The sequence below is a fragment of the Thunnus maccoyii genome, chromosome 9 (genome assembly GCF_910596095.1).
Source record: "Thunnus maccoyii chromosome 9, fThuMac1.1, whole genome shotgun sequence".
Classification (NCBI taxonomy): Eukaryota; Metazoa; Chordata; class Actinopteri; order Scombriformes; family Scombridae; genus Thunnus; species Thunnus maccoyii.
The window spans coordinates 20,919,125-20,937,196 of NC_056541.1; the positions used below are offsets into that span (position 1 = coordinate 20,919,125).

General features: G+C 43.1%; 1 protein-coding gene across 2 annotated transcripts in view; it reads left to right on the forward strand.

Moving 5' to 3' along the window:
• LOC121903452 (versican core protein-like) overlaps positions 1 to 18,072 on the forward strand; it is a 57,820-nt gene that overhangs the window by 36,580 nt on the left and 3,168 nt on the right. Inside the window, exons 1-5 of one of the 2 annotated variants that reach the window (XM_042420472.1) lie at positions 1,902 to 13,865; positions 13,965 to 14,078; positions 14,219 to 14,332; positions 15,944 to 16,102; positions 16,385 to 16,467. In XM_042420472.1, the coding sequence (XP_042276406.1) occupies positions 1,904 to 13,865; positions 13,965 to 14,078; positions 14,219 to 14,332; positions 15,944 to 16,102; positions 16,385 to 16,467 (12,432 nt within the window). In that variant the 5' untranslated portion in view covers positions 1,902 to 1,903. Of the gene's footprint in view, positions 1 to 1,901; positions 13,866 to 13,964; positions 14,079 to 14,218; positions 14,333 to 15,943; positions 16,103 to 16,384; positions 16,468 to 18,072 lie in introns of those variants that run through there. The other variant, XM_042420473.1, reaches the window with a different exon arrangement.

The window sequence follows — 18,072 nt, forward strand, 5'->3', positions numbered from 1 at the left end:
AGCAATGTCCCTTGTTATATCATCTACTGTTACAGAGTCCATTCCTTCTGTCAATGGATCAACCATGAAACATGAAACAGCATCATTATCATTTGTCACTGCCTATGATACTGAAAGTTCTGGAGATAGCAGTGTTGAATTCACTGGAGAGTCATTAATTTCAGCAACCACTGTCTCCTCAATGTCTAGCACTGACACACCATCATTAATAACATCACATGAAACTGAAACAACTGATACTTCAAAGGCAGTTACTGCAGTGTCATCACTCTACACTACTGAGAAACCATCATCACTGTCACCTGAAACAAAAGAGACTATTACCACCAGTGAGACTGAGACAAAGACAGCTACACAAGAAACACATTCTACTTTCCCAACCACAGATGAAGAGAGTTCAGGTGAACAAACAACTGAGATGTCCAGCAAAGCAACAGAGGCTCCTACATTCTCCTTGTTTTTTAGCACTGAGAAACCAACATCACTGTCACCTGAAACACAAGAGACCTTAACCACAGGTGAAACTGAGGAAGCATCCATAACACCAGAGACAAGTTCTTCTTTCTCAACAACAGATGAAGAGAGCTCAGGTGAACAAACAACTGAGATGTTTAGCAAAGACACTGCATCTCCTACAGCATCGTCATTGTTTAGCACAGAAAAAACAACAGCACTGCCAGTTGTGGATAAAGATACTGTTGTTACAGGTCCGACAGAACAGACCACAGGTCAGACTGAGGATGCATCAATAACACCAGAGACAAGTTCTGCTTTTCCAACAACCGATGAAGAGAGCTCAGGTGAAACAACAACTGAGATGTTCAGCAAAGACACTGTATCTCCAACAGCTTCCTCTTTGTTTAGCACAGAAAGAACAACAGCACTGCCAGCTGAGGAAAAAGACAGTGCTGTCACAGGTCAAACAGAGAGACCCTCAATAACTCCAATAACTGGCAAGACAGAGGAAGGTTCTGTTTTTACTCCAGGAGACAAAGATGGCTCAGGTGACCAAACCCCTGACATGTTTACTCCGACCTCTTCTGTTACAGGTACATATTCTCTGTTCAGCACTGAAGTACCATCAGCAATGTCACCTAAAACAACAGAAAGTCTGGATGCAGATGAGACTAGAATACCCTCACCCACAGGAGAACCATCAATTTCTCCCTTCTCTGATATGACTGTCACAAGCTCAGTGCCAACGTCTCCAAGTTTGACTACTGATAAGTCAACTACTGATCTAGATATTGAGGATGAAGATATTAGCAGTGACCCAACAATGGTAGAGTCCATTCCCTCCTTCAGTGGATCAACCATGAAACCTGAAACATCATCACTCTTCACTTCAACTGACAGAGAGAGTTCTACTTTCCCAACAACAGATGAAGAGAGCTCAGGTGAACAAACAACTGAGATGTCCAGCAAAGACACTGCATATCCTACAGCTTCTTCATTGTTTAGCACAGAAAAAACAACAGCACTTCCAGCTGAGGAACAGGACCGTGCTGTCACAGGTCAGACAGAAAAACCCACAGTAACTCCAATAACTGGCACGACAGAGGAAGGTTCTGTTCTTACTCCAGGAAATGAAGATGGCTCAGGTGACCAAACAGCTGACATGCTCACGTCGACTTCTTCTGTCACAGGTACATCTTCCCTGTTAAGTACTGAGGTACCATCAGTGATGCCACCTGAAACAACAGGAAGTCTTGAAACAAAAATGCCATTAGTTTCAGGAGAACCATCGGTTTCTCCAATATCTGATGTGACAGTAACAAGCTCAATCACAGTAACTCCAAGTTTGTCATCTGTCATATCAGCTACTGTTTTTGATATTGAGGATAAAGCTATTAGCACTGAAACTATGATGGTAACATCCATTCCTTCCATCAATGGATCAACAATGTCACCTGAAACAGCATCATTCCTCATTTCGACAGATATAGAAAGTTCTGGAGACAGCACTGCTGATTTCACTGAAGAGTTGATTATCACAGCAACTACTATCTCTTCAATGAGTACAGAGACACCAGCATTAACAGCATCACATCCAACTGAAACAAGTGTTGCTTCAAAGCCAGCTGTTACTGCAGGATCATCACTGTACAGTACTGAGAAACCAACATCACGGTCACCTGAAACACAAGAGACTGTTAGCATGAGTCAAACAGGGAAAACATCAGTTACACCACAGATAGATTCTACTTTCCCAGCAACAGATGAAGAGAGCTCAGGTGAACAAGCAACTGAGATTCCCAGCAAAGACACTTTAGCTCCTACAGCCTCCTCATTGTTTAGTACTGAGAAGCCAACAGCACTACCAGATGAGGAGCAAGACAGTGCTGTCACAGATCAGACAGAAAGCTTCTCAGTACCTTCTTTTACTGATAAGACCAAGGAAAGCTCAGTTCCAACCCCAGCAGATGAAGATGGCTCAGGTGACCAAACCCAAGACATGTTTTCTCAGACCTCTTTTGTCACCGCTGCATCTTCTCTTTTCAGTACTGAGGCACCAACAGCAATGTCCCTTGTTATATCATCTACTGTTACAGAGTCCATTCCTTCTGTCAATGGATCAACCATGAAACATGAAACAGCATCATTATCATTTGTCACTGCCTATGATACTGAAAGTTCTGGAGATAGCAGTGTTGAATTCACTGGAGAGTCATTAATTTCAGCAACCACTGTCTCCTCAATGTCTAGCACTGACACACCATCATTAATAACATCACATGAAACTGAAACAACTGATACTTCAAAGGCAGTTACTGCAGTGTCATCACTCTACACTACTGAGAAACCATCATCACTGTCACCTGAAACAAAAGAGACTATTACCACCAGTGAGACTGAGACAAAGACAGCTACACAAGAAACACATTCTACTTTCCCAACCACAGATGAAGAGAGCTCAGGTGAACAAACAACTGAGATGTCCAGCAAAGCAACAGAGGCTCCTACATTCTCCTTGTTGTTTAGCACTGAGAAACCAACATCACCGTCACCTGAAACACAAGAGACCTTAACCACAGGTGAAACTGAGGAAGCATCCATAACACCAGAGACAAGTTCTTCTTTCTCAACAACAGATGAAGAGAGCTCAGGTGAACAAACAACTGAGATGTTTAGCAAAGACACTGCATCTCCTACAGCATCGTCATTGTTTAGCACAGAAAAAACAACAGCACTGCCAGTTGTGGATAAAGATACTGTTGTTACAGGTCCGACAGAACAGACCACAGGTCAGACTGAGGATGCATTAATAACACCAGAGACAAGTTCTGCTTTTCCAACAACCGATGAAGAGAGCTCAGGTGAAACAACAACTGAGATGTTCAGCAAAGACACTGTATCTCCAACAGCTTCCTCTTTGTTTAGCACAGAAAGAACAACAGCACTGCCAGCTGAGGAAAAAGACAGTGCTGTCACAGGTCAAACAGAGAGACCCTCAATAACTCCAATAACTGGCAAGACAGAGGAAGGTTCTGTTTTTACTCCAGGAAATGAAGATGGCTCAGGTGACCAAACCCCTGACATGTTTACTCCGATCTCTTCTGTTACAGGTACATATTCTCTGTTCAGCACTGAAGTACCATCAGCAATGTCACCTAAAACAACAGAAAGTCTGGATGCAGATGAGACTAGAATACCCTCACCCACAGGAGAACCATCAATTTCTCCCTTCTCTGATATGACTGTCACAAGCTCAGTGCCAACATCTCCAAGTTTGACTACTGATAAGTCAACTACTGATCTAGATTTTGAGGATGAAGATATTATTAGCAGTGAACCAACAATGGTAGAGTCCATTCCCTCATTCAGTGGATCAACAATAAAACCTGAAACATCATCATCATTCATTTACACTGACAAAGAGAGCTCTGGTGACCACACTTTAGATTTCACTGAAGAGTCATTGATTGTAGCAACCACTACTGTCTCCTCAGTGACCAGGACAGAGACTCCTGCTGTGACAGCATCACATGAAACTCAAACAAGTTATACTTCAAAAGCAGCTGTTAGTACAGCTTCATCACTCTACAGTACTGAGAAACCAACATCACTGTCACCTGAGACACAAGAGGCCTTAGCCACAGGTCAAACTGAGGAAGCATCCATAACACCAGAGACAAGTTCTACTTTCTCAACAACAGATGAAGAAAGCTCAGGTGAACAAACAACTGAGATGTCCAGCAAAGACACTACATCTCCTACAGCTTCTTCATTGTTTAGCACAGAAAAAACAACAGTGCTGCCAGCTGAGGAACAAGACAGTGCTGTCACAGATCAGACAGAAAAACCCACAGTAACTCCAATAACTGGCACGACAGAGGAAGGTTCTGTTCTTACTCCAGGAAATGAAGATGGCTCAGGTGACCAAACAGCTGACATGCTCACATCGACTTCTTCTGTCACAGGTACATCTTCCCTGTTAAGTACTGAGGTACCATCAGTGATGCCACCTGAAACAACAGAAAGTCTTGAAACAAAAATGCCATTAGTTTCAGGAGAACCATCGGTTTCTCCAATATCTGATGTGACAGTAACAAGCTCAATCACAGTAACTCCAAGTTTGTCATCTGTCATATCAGCTACTGTTTCTGATATTGAGGATAAAGCTATAAGAACTGAAACGACGATGGTAACATCCATTCCTTCCATCAATGGATCAACAATGTCACCTGAAACAGCATCATTCCTCATTTCGACAGATATAGAAAGTTCTGGAGACAGCACTGCTGATTTCACTGAAGAGTTGATTATCACAGCAACTACTATCTCTTCAATGAGTACAGAGACACCAGCATTAACAGCATCACATCCAACTGAAACAAGTGTTGCTTCAAAGCCAGCTGTTACTGCAGGATCATCACTGTACAGTACTGAGAAACCAACATCACGGTCACCTGAAACACAAGAGACTGTTAGCATGAGTCAAACAGAGAAAACATCAGTTACACCACAGATAGATTCTACTTTCCCAGCAACAGATGAAGAGAGCTCAGGTGAACAAACAACTGAGATTTCCAGCAAAGACACTTTAGCTCCTACAGCCTCCTCATTGTTTAGTACTGAGAAGCCAACAGCACTGCCAGATGAGGAGCAAGACAGTGCTGTCACAGATCAGACAGAAAGCCTCTCAGTACCTTCTTTTACTGATAAGACCAAGGAAAGCTCAGTTCCAACCCCAGTAGATGAAGATGGCTCAGGTGACCAAACCCAAGACATGTTTACTCAAACCTCTTTTGTCACAGCTGCATCTTCTCTTTTCAGTACTGAGGCACCTACAGCAGTGTCACCTGTTATATCATCTACTGTTACAGAGTCCATTCCTTCTGTCAGTGGATCAACCATGAAACCTGAATCAGCATCATTATCATTTGTCACTACTACTGATACTGAAAGTTCTGGAGATAGCAGTGTTGACTTCACTGGAGAGTCATTAATTTCAGCAACCACTGTCTCCTCAATGTCTAGCACTGACACACCATCACTAATAACATCACATGAAACTGAAACAACTGATACTTCAAAGGCAGTTACTGCAGTGTCATCACTCTACACTACTGAGAAACCATCATCACTGTCACCTGAAACAAAAGAGACTATTACCACCAGTGAGACTGAGACAAAGTCAGCTACACAAGAAACACATTCTACTTTCCCAACAACAGATGAAGAGAGCTCAGGTGAACAAACAACCGAGATGTCCAGCAAAGCAACAGAGGCTCTTACATCCTCCTTGTTGTTTAGCACTGAGAAGCCAACAGCATTGCCTGTTGAAGAACAGGAAAGTATGGCCACAGATCAGACAGAAAAGCCCTCAGTTTCTACCATACCAGATAGGACAGAGGAAAGCTCTGTTCAAACTCCAACAGATGATGATGGCTCAGGTGACCAAACCCCTGATATGTTCACTCTGACCTCTTCTGTCACAGCTACATCTTCTCTCTACAGCACGGAGACACCAACAGCAATGTCACCTGAAGCAACAGAAAGTGATGCGGCAATCCAGACCATGATGCCTTCACAGTCAAGTAAACCAGCAGTTTTTCCTGTTTCTGTTATGACAGTGACAAGCTCAATAACAGAGTCTTCAAGCTTGGCCTCTGCTTTGCCATCCACTTTTCCATACACTGAAGATGAGGATGATATTAGCAGGCAGCCATCACTCATTGGCTCACCCATTCCTTCTGTCAGTGGATCAACCATGAAACCTGAAACAGCGTCATTCCTCATTACCACAGATATTGAAGGTTCTGGAGACAGCACTGCTGATTTCACTGAAGAGTCGATTATCACAGCCACTACTTTCTCTTCAGTGTTGAGTACAGAGACACCAGCAGTGACAGCATCACGCCAAACTGAAACAAGTGATACTTCAAAGCTAGCTGTTACTGCAGCATCATCACACTACAGTACTGAGAACCCAACATCAGTGTCACTTGAAACACAAGAGGCTGTTACCACAAGTCACACAGAGAAAGCATCGGCTACTTCAGAGACAAAGTCTGTTGTATCATCCACAGATGACAAAAGTCTCACTTATATGTCCACCAAAGAGCCAGTCACTGTTGTAACTGTTTCTGTCTTCAGAACTGAGAAACCAACATCAGAGTCAGTTGAAACATTACAAACTGCTACCACAATTCAGTCTGAAATTTCTACCGACACTTCTAATCAAACAGAAGGCTCTACTTTTACTGCTACTGGTGAGTCCCAGACTTCTCCTGTAACTCATACATCCCTTCTTAGCACAGAGAAACCTGCAATTACAACAACATTGTATAAAACTGAAGCTGACAAAAGTTTATGGACAACTGTAACTACAGATGTGGAAGGTTCAGGTGACCAGACCACAGATATTTTGGCATCTTCTATCCCAAGCATAGATTCTCTTAGTGCCACATCATCTGTACTTCTGAGTCAGGATTTGGATCACAGAATAACAACAGAGTCTACGTTTGTTAAGTCTGTTCCCTCCACACTAACTCCTATGGTTGAAGACCATGAGATGAGTACAGTCATCTCTTCTATGGATGCAGAAAGTTCAGGAGATAAGGTGACACATATTACAACCAGTGGAATAATTTACACAACTGGAGCACCACTGTCCAGCACTCATCACAAATTATCATCTACTATGGTGTCACTCACTGATCTCTCCAGCCAGTCCACAATGGCAGGAACCACTGCTACCCCACCTCTGCAATCAAAATCAGACATTACAATCACACAACAAACTCAAAAGCTATTTAGCACAGAAAAACCATCAGCCATCCCGTTCATCAATGAATTTGAGACAAGTTCTGCAATCATGTTGACAGAAGAAGACAGTTCACCTGGGCAAACAACTGAAATTTTAACAGAAGCATCATCCACCCATTTTTTGTTGCCGACTGCAGACCAAACAGTTAAACCAAGTAGCCACTCAGCTATAGTGATTGGCAGCTCACAGGAAACAGCTACTGCATCTCCAAGCTCCATAAGGCCCTCCATTCCAATCATTGATGACACTGTATTTATTGATCAAACCCCTGACTTTGCCACCAAAATCACTGGCAAAACACCAAGTACCTCAATGTTCAGCACAGAAAAACCAGCAGTAACAACAGCATCAAATGCAACTGGAACAAGTGATAGCGCAGAAGCCTCTCTTATTACAGATTCTTCACTGTATAGTACTAAGACACCAATTTCACCTGACACAGAAAAGAGCACAGAAAAGCACACAGTAACTCCAGAAACAGCATTTGTGATTACATCTACCACCGAGGAGAGCACTGGAAGTCAAACTCCTGATAATATATTCACCAAGGAGCCTCCATCTCCTCCCTCTGATGTCTCATTATCTTCTGTGTTCAGCACAGAGAAACCTGTGATGACAACTGTTTCACATGCCAGTGCAGCAGTTCAAAGTTCAACAGCAGATGTTACAGCAACAGATGTTGAAGAGGGCTCTTGGGACCAGACCCCTGACAAGTTAGCTCCAACTTCTGCTGTGACAGCTTCTTCTGTTGTCAGCACAGAGTCCCCAAGTTCCACGTCCTCAGTACAGCCAGATGAGGAAATGGACAGCATCAGCACAGATGTTAAAATAGTTGAATCCTTACCTACCTTTGTGAGAACAACTGTCAAGCCTGCCAGCACTGCTTTTACCACAGACTCAAGGTCGATATTCATCGATGAAGAGGGTTCAGCTGATGTTGACACTCATCCAGTTTCTTCCATGTTCAGTACAGAAACACCAGCAGCAAAGTTTGCAGACACAATTAAGAGCACTGCAACAGATGAAGCATCAGTTTCTCCCACAGAGGTTCATATAAAAGAAACGGCAAGCAGAGCTTCCATAGTGTCTTCGATGTTTAGCACAGAGAAGCCATTGCTGACAACAGCATCACCTGAAACTCAAACAAGTGGCGTCTTAAAATCCCATGTAACCCTTACTTCTTCTATCTACAGCAGTGACAAACCAACATCTCGACCACCAACTGCCTCCAGTGAATCTCAAAGCAAATTGCCTATCTCTGTAGTCACAGATGAAAGTCAGATATATGAGACTCTGAGCACATCACGCCCTGGTTTCGAATCATCAACCCAATCCTCATCACAATTCATAACAGAGAAGTCTACAGATGCTACCAAATTTTCTGTCTCCTCCAGCACAGCTACAACAATTGAGGCAATGACATCAGTGTCTGAGTCAGGAAGTGGTGATTTTACTGAAGCAGAGAGCTCGGGAGATGACACATCTCTATCCACAGATGAAACTCCCCTAGAAACAACAAAAGCTGCTGAGCAATCCATTGTGGAAAAAACCCTAGCAACAACCACATTTACACCATCACTCACATCCACATTTGTTGAGAAAGAAAGTTCAAGTGATAGAGAATTTACAACTGTTACAACAAGTCCCTATACACTTGAAACTTCTCAACCTATGGCAATCCCTAGTGTCACTGCATTTACCTCAAAGGAAACCTCTCCTTACATTGATATGGAGAGTTCTGGTGGCTCACCTGAGGAGGATGATTTGGAACCAAGTATTGATGGATCTGGTGCAGAGATAACTGAGACTACTACAAAACCCCAGGATGAATTCACTGTGGCCACAGATGAGACTGAAATAGCTGAGACTGAGAGCACATCTGACATGTCGACTCAGTCCAACACACAGTTTACCAAGGAGTTTGTTTCACCAACCCAATCTCCACACATAACAAGCACTGAGATTTACATCACTGAGCAGGGAAGTGGGGTCTTCACCGATGACTCTACAGTTGAGGATGAGGGATCAGGTACTGAAATCTTCGACAGGTCAGCTACATCTGTACCAACCACAAGATCTCCAGTGATGTCCACTACTGTAGCAGCAACAAAACAAATCACTTTGTCATCCAGTACTGTTGCTGTCTCTGAGCAGAGCTCAAGTGACCAAACAACAGTTAAGTCCAGTGATGATTTTATTACACAAGAACCTACTAGCACTGCAGCTTCTTCTCTTTACAGCACTGAGAAGCCAACAACAATGTCTCCTGAAATGCAGGGAAGTGGGGTCTCCACAGATGACTCCACAGTAGAGGATGAGGGCTCAGGTACTGAAATTTTTGACAGGTCATCTACATCTGTACCAATCACAAGATCTCCAGTGATGTCCACTACTGTAGCAGCAACAAAACAAACCACTTTGCCATCCAATACTGTTGCTGTCTCTGAGCAGAGCTCAAGTGACCAAACAACAGTTAAGTCCAGTGACGATGTTATTACGCAAGAACCTACTAGCACTGTAGCTTCTTCTCTTTACAGCACTGAGAAGCCAACAACAATGTCTCCTGTAATACACATTTCAGCTTCCTCCTCCACAGGAGTAACTGACAGGCCAGCAGGGTCAACTATGAGTAGTACTGCTCCTCCAGCAGGTACAGGCTCAGTGTATACAGAAGAGGATGGTTCAGGTGACCATACCACTGATGTGCTTATTAAAGTAGATTCAACAGTGTCTTCAGTGTTCAACACAAAGGAGCCAACAGTAACAGCAGCATCTCATGAAAGTGCATCTACTGATAGCACAAAGATTACAGCCTCTTCCTTGTTCAGCACAGAGAAACCCCAAATGACAACAGCATCACATGAAAGTGGAACATCTGATATTCCAAAATCTGATGAATCAACACCAAGTCCAGCTTTTACTTTGACAGAGGGAAAGAGATCTGGTGACCAAACCATAGAGATGTTCACCTCAAAGCCATCAGTGATGGAGAGCATCACATTTGGAGAAGCAACAGGTGAAACCGAAACTTTTGTTTCAGTCACATCAACCACTGAGGAGCAGGTTTCCTCACAGGAGGGTGAAATTTCTCCAGATACAGAAACCCCCATCTCATCTGAAAGGATAGAGCCTCCAGTTTATAGCACTAGTAAAGACGACATTATTGTAGCTGAGCACACAACACAATCCTATACAACTATGTCCCCCCATACAACTGGAAGCTCAATTAGTGATCACAGTACAAGAGACTTCACCACAGTAAGCTCCAGCAGTAAATATAAGCAAGATGGATTCACACCTATGTCTACCCCTATTCCCTCCATTATATATCATAGCGTTACAGACCAACAGGTTGTGATCATTACTCCCAGTAGCAGCCAAGCCAAGACTGACCTAACAGAACAAACACCTACCATGGTCCTCCATGTGTCCAAACCGTCAACCAGCACAACCATCATATTTACAGAGGATGTAAAAAATGAAGACGAGCTGTTCTCTGCAGTTACAGACAGTGTCAGGGAAAGCAGTCCAACTCCTGAGCTTATCACCAAAGACAATACTATCATTGATGCAGATACTATCTCCATAGTTCCCTCTTCTCCATTCTACCCAGCCATTCAGACAGAGGAAGCTGGAGGTGTCACAGCAGTTACAATGTCACAGAATTTGCCGGTGACAGAAGAACCAGAGGGCTCAGGGACCGATAGTGCCACCTTCTTCACTCCTACACCAGTAACTTTACATGCATCACCAGCCACTGATTCATTAGCCTCAACATCTTCTGAATATTTACTGTCCACTTCAAAATCATCACCTGTGGATGGTGTTTCTAGTATGGAGACATCCAGTGACAAGACAGTCACATCATCACCACAGGCCACCTCAGCTACAACTGTATCCACAAAGTCAAGCTCAGAAGATACATATGATTTAACTACACCACATACAGTTTTCCCTGTTGATGCTCATACCACATCAGTTCCCGAGCTGGTGGAGAATTTATCAAGCGAGGACACTGCTGATAATGTTACTGAGTCTGTGACTGAGATTGCCACCTCCTCATCTTTGCCTTCTCAAATTTTAACTGAAACATCAGACACAAGCTCAGCCACTCCAGTGGCTAGTGAGGAGTATATGGTCAGCACAGTTGAAAAAGAAAAATCTACAACTTCACCCACAGCCATCACAGCCACAAGTCATGACATGACAGATGAAACCTTGAGTTCATTGACTTCCACACAAACCAGTGTACCTTCGGTCACTGCCACACCACACACATCAGTGTCCACTGAACCTGGCACAGTGAAACCAACCAGTAAAGCATTTTATGACGAATCATCAGGTGATGATGACTCTGACGAAGGCTCTGCAGTGGAAACCTCCACTTTGAGCTCTGAAACTACCACAGAGACAACGTCAGCACACTCTGTGAATGGATGGTCAGCATTTGAAAAACCAGTGACATCTGCAGCTTCTTCGCTGTTCAGCACTGAGAAACCAACAATTTCCCCTGGCACAGATGATAAGGACAAAGAGATTTCAGGTGACCAAACCCCAGTGTCACCAACCTCACCTGGAACTGCCACAGGAGAGGATGTAAACCCATCAACAAGTGCTTCCTCGTCTTTCGATAGTACAGTGAAACCAACCGTCACTTTTCTGCCTGATGTTACTGACATTGTCACCTCAAGTGACCACAAGATGACAGCTTCAACAGTGAAGGCCAAACCAGAAACACTTTCAGTTGCCTCACCTGAACCTGGCACTGGGGAGTCTGAAATATCACATGCTGCTTCCAATCTTTATAGCACTAAGAAGCCAACTGTCACACCATCTCCTGATGTTACTGATAAGGATAAATCAGGTGATCACACAGAGCCTGTGACACAGACAGCTGCTCCTCTGCACAGTACAATGACAATGGACCAAATGCTATTCACAACAACATTATCTCCATCCCACAGCACTGAGACATTGTCTATGGGAAGTATAACTGATCTTGCAGGTATGGAAGGTTCTGGTGATGAGATCTCAGGTGCCACAACTGCATCACCGAAGACAGTAACATCTGAGAGTGAAAAGAGTGTAGCCAGTCCAGTATCCCCTCTGTTCAGTACAGAGAAACCCACCACCATGACCCAAGAGGATGAAACTCAAACAAATGAGATTACCACAGAGGTAGAGAAAGTCCCATTGTCAGAAGCAGTTCCACGCCCTACCGATGGAGCAACAATCACATCACATGAAGAGAGCACAAAGGACCACATAATGTATTCATCTACAAAAGAACCAGTTTCTACATCCACAGTGTCTAGCACTTCAAAGCCAGATGTAATTGTTCAGTTTGTCACCACTTTTGTCCCAGAACCAGATCCAACACCACCTGAGGGGTCCTTCCAACAGGCCAGGTCTGAGATCACGTTCACTCATCATCCCCACACTGACATCTACTCTGACAAAACTGTGTTGGCCACAACCAGCCCAATGATGCCAAGTGAGGAGTCAAGCCAGCACGTTGAACATAGTGTTTTAATCCCACAAGCTGGAGTTACAACCACATCAGTGGAAGATAAGACTGAAGCACCAAGTCAAGATTCAACTGAGGGTGAAGGCAGTGCTGACAGAGACAGCAAAGTTCAAGAAACATCTACTGATGTTACAATAACGTCACCTCCTACACATGAGCCTGCTGGGGATGAATCTACTACTCAGAAACTGGAAACTGAAAAATCTGCAAAACCTGAAGAAGAAACTGCAGCTGTTGAGATGGTATCTTCTACAGACTCAAGCTCAGTGCAAACATCTGCAGAAGGTTCAAATGAACAAAGCCTAGATGAAACAACTTTCTCACCGCAAACAAAAAAGACTCCAGCAAGCACACATCAACCTACTGTTCATGCACATGCTACAGAAATCTCTGCACACTCTGAGACTAAAGTAGTGGTCACCACAATGCCAGCTGAACATATTTCCTTTGAACCTACTTCAGATGTCCTTTCAGCATCAGCACCATCACAGCCTGATGTTATGGTCCAGTTTGTGCCAACATTTTCCCCTCGACAAGACCCAACAGCTTCCCACCAATCATTGGAACAAGCCGGGCCAGAGATTGCACTAACGCATCGCCCTCACACTGATCTTTTTCCTCAGGATGTAACACTGAACTCAACCAGCCCTATGTCTGCAAGTTATGAAACAAGCCAGATTACATCAACGACTGTCCTTGCCACTGCTGCTTCCGTGGCTGAAGCTGCATCTGCCTCAGGAGAAGGTGAGACAGTTGAACCCGCTGTTGAACAGGTTTCAAGAGGTGGAAAGACTGAACCATCTCCAGAGACAGATGTACAAATAACACCTTCTCCTGATGGAAGCACAAGTGAAGCACAAAGCCAGCCAGTGTTGGTTGCATCAGTAGCCCCCACTCCATCCTTCTCTGACAGAGATGAGCAAGTGGACAGTGATATACCTGCACCTGCACCTCCACCTGTCATTAGAAGAGAGCCACCAATAAAAGGGGAGAACACAACTGCCCTACGTGAAACTGGACTCGATTTGGGGAACACTATTGTTGGCGAGGCGGTTGAAATTCCAGGTATGTTTCAAATGGCTTTCATTGGAATAGAACAAAATGTGTAAGCTCAGAATGAATTTCAGTTTAACACAATTTTACTTTTATTTCTTTTCTTAACAGGACTTAACTCATGTGCAGAGAACATTTGTCTGAATGGAGGATCTTGTTACAAGACTGGCAGCATTCTTACATGTAGCTGTGCTCCTGGTTACAGCGGTGATCACTGTGAAACAGGTAGAATACTGTCTGTCAAGAATTCCTCTAATCATATCTCACAGCCTTAACTTTCACCCAAGAAACATCATTTAAAGTGTTTAGAGACTAGGATTTTTTTTTGGATGTCTTCTATAATTCATTGTCTTTGTCTTATGTAGATATTGATGAGTGCCAATCAAACCCTTGCCGCAATGGAGGTACATGTGTTGATGGGCTGGCTTCCTTCACTTGTGTGTGCCTCCCTAGCTACTCTGGGCTATACTGTGAGGAGGGTAAGTTAGTGTTTCATTTGATGGATTCTCTCCCTGACCGCCCTCTGAGTATTCAGTTTTAGATTAATAAAAGCTTTTCATTTCCTTACTGTTTTAACTGCTTCCAATCATCCATCTTAACAGTCTAGACTCTGCTTAAATTATCTGACCTGATAGAATAAACAATTGTAATATTATGGGCAGGTCTATCATTTGATAATGTATTTAGACACTTATTGTAATCAATCACCGGAGTCTCTGGGAAGTAAACCAGAAAAAAAAAATAGACATTCAAATTTCAGACAGAAATACAATTTAATTTAGCTGCATGAAGCAGAGTATTGTCTTCAGGTTTCTCCCAGACATTAGCTGAGTCATAAACACCATCTTTATCTCATCAACACAATCACTTTTTGCAGTCTCTTTTTATTGTTGCCTGAAGTTCCATTGTATGTGATAATACCCAGGTTACCTCAAGCACCCTCCAGCTTTATTTTCCACCTGTTTCAGATACACAGATGTCAACCCATTTTTAGTATACTCTATTTCAGACATCTGGTTCTTGTGGTATACACTGAAGGTATGCTAGACTTCAAGCTAATCTACACAAGGCATTTCTGAAATAGAATAGATGAACTTATACTGAAGTTCCCATTCCTCACATTTTTACTTTATTTTCCCAGTTGCACCCTACTTTCATCTGTCTACACCCTAAATTTTGTCAGGATCACTCATCAATGAATCACACTCAGATTGTGTATTCAGACGCAGCTGCTGTCGTAGAAAGCCTTGCCAGGAGAAAGGGTGTAAAAGTAACTGGACGAGGAACAACCCAGGGAAAGATTCTGTCTCTGTTTTTGTCTGTTAGTGTCCTTAAGCTGGATAGAGGATTGGAGGGACAAATAGACAGTAAACTAAGTTGTTGCGGTATATGTTTGGACACACACAGTGCGTACACACACCTTCAGTAGGGTAAAGATGAGGGTGTTATCATCATGTCACTGGGGAAACCTCCAATCTTTGTTCAAATAATGCAGAATGCATATCCTTTTGAACATCTAACCTTAGCTCAAGTCCATTTTAAAACTCATCACTCAAGTTTCAGGGTTTGACACAAATTTGATGTGTTAAAGACTGCATGGGTCATTCTCCATTCCTTTACTTATGAGTCTAACTATAATTCTGAATCTTAATTTAGTTTAACTCTTTGGTTTTTCATCTATGATACCTGTGAAGTACTTTCAGAAGAGGCACCTGCTTCAGCACCATAATAACACCTTTTCCAGTTAGGTGATAACTGGCTCTTTAATTGGACTCCTTTTTGTTTTGCCTCCTTGTCCTCTTACTCTGATGTTAGGAGCTGTATTAACCCATCACATTGTTCCCCTTTCATCTTGATTAGAGACAGTAGTTGCAGATAACAGCAGGCCTCAAGAGGTGGTATACTCAGGTGTTAAGAGTAGACACAGTACATTAGATGTTGTCATGAATTTTAATGTAGTGAGGTTAATAGATGCATGGATAGAAGCAACTGCATAATGTGTGAAAATGTTAATGCATTTCATGTCTTTTGATCTGTTGAAAATCTGTCAATTTTCCTGCCTCATTCCCTCTTGCTTTCTCTCCCATTAGATACGGAAACATGTGACTATGGCTGGCATAAGTTCCAGGGCCACTGCTACAAGTTCTTCCCCCACAGAAGGAACTGGGACACAGCAGAGAGAGAGTGTCGCATACAGGGTGCTCACCTCACCAGTATCATCTCCCACGAGGAGCAACAGTTTGTCAACCGTAAGTTAAAGATTATAGTTGTAGATAACTGATAATCAGTAAAGGAACATATTCAAGTCCCGCTCTTTAAAATCTGTAAAGATTTAAACAGTACAAGTTCTCCTTTAAAGCGACACCAAATACACAAATGTAGTTGCAAATGCAGGAAACCTGATTCAGGCATCAAAAATGCCATTGCTATCTCTGTTTCCTCTTTGATTTCTGTAACTGAACAGTCCTAATAAGGACATATGGCAACAGTGAAATGTAATCTGCTGTGTTTCACTCTACCCTGTATGGCAGGTCTTGGACAGGACTACCAGTGGATCGGCCTGAATGATAAGATGTTTGACAGCGACTTCCGCTGGACTGATGGCAGCCCTGTGGTAAGATAGGTTGCTTTCTCACATATTTTTTTCTCAACAAACATGGCACAGAGACAGTGTAAATATTTGGAAGTGATGCCGATGACAGATACAGTCATTAAGGGTGAGCCAGTCTTTTTCAGGGGCTGTGGTGATTTTCTCATGACGCACTCTCGTCTGCCTCATATCGCTACACCCTGGTGGGTGACTGTTCTGGTAATAAATCTGATGTAGAATATGGCGCCACTGAATACTTTTACTCACTGTGAGACCAGCGCTTGAAAATCAATTGCTGCAGCAATGCAGGAAGATGACAATCCAATTTAAAAAATGGAGCAATGGAGAGAAATGCACACTGTTCATAAATGCAGTGTATATAAAGCAGCACACAAGTGGGAGCGTGTTTGCTGTAGTGGCTGAAGCTGTTGAAGATCCCCCTCACTAGACAGGAAAGTGGCTAATTACTATGAGCATCCGTGTTGTACAGACTGATGTCCTCACTTCAAAGATAATCCTCCAGGACCAGAGATAGGGGAAGCATTGAGACAGCCTGGGGGTTAAAAGATAAGCAAAGGATGGCTATGGAGACCCTTGCTTAGCTGAGAGATTGAAGGGAGATGAAGGTGTGAGTGACACTGTGTATGGGGAGCCTGGCAGGCGTAGACAGGTATGGTCCCTCTTCAACCCCCACATGCATCAAGAGGCCTGGGCCAACAGGCAGCCACTCGGGGGAAAGGCCACCAGGCAGGCAGACACACAGATGGGCAGCACCTGTGTCTGGCTGCAGAAAGAGAAAAAAATGACTAGAAGCTTTCCGGGGGGTCTGGGTGGGTGGTCAGCCCCAGTGGATTTAAATATAATAAATAAGACTACCTTTAAACAATTTTGAAATATTTACATTTGGAAAATTTAAAGAAAGTCGATTAATATTAACAGAAGGGCACCCAAACACCCTAGCTGGAGTATCTTTGGTTGTGTGTGTGTGTGTGTGTATGTGAGTGTGTGTGGGTGATCAAAGTTTGTTTGATTATTTTGAGGAGGATGCAGGCCTGCTGTGCAGATGATGAGTAACCCATTTGTTAACTTGAAGTGAGCTGAACAGGAAGTCGGTGTGTGTTTGTTAACCATAATGACAGAGTAGCAGAGCCCCAGGGCATGATTGGTAGAGTGGGGGGTCATGACTTTGAAGAGACTGTTTGAACCTAGAATGTGCTGAAAGACTGCAGGTAGCATCACTTGCATGCTGAATGCCCCACAGCACTACAGCTGTGTGTATACTGTATAAATGTGTACATGAATGTACTATATAAATGTGCATCCATGGAATTTTGTGCCTGCACATGCAATGCCAAGTATGCAGACTGTGTGATGTAATAATATAGCACTTAGGTTTGTCTATTATCACACAGCCCTTTAGTCTCAAGCATGCCTGTAACATGGATAACAATCATGCCAAGTATATAAAGTCACATCAGTGTGTGATTTGATTCATCATCTTCATATAAATGCACTGGACTACACTGTGTTTCAGAAACCTGTTTTTGGTTATATTGTGGCTTAGTGTATAATTTGCAGCACAGTAATGAAACTAACAAATATCCGAACATTTGTAAGCTAATTTTTTTT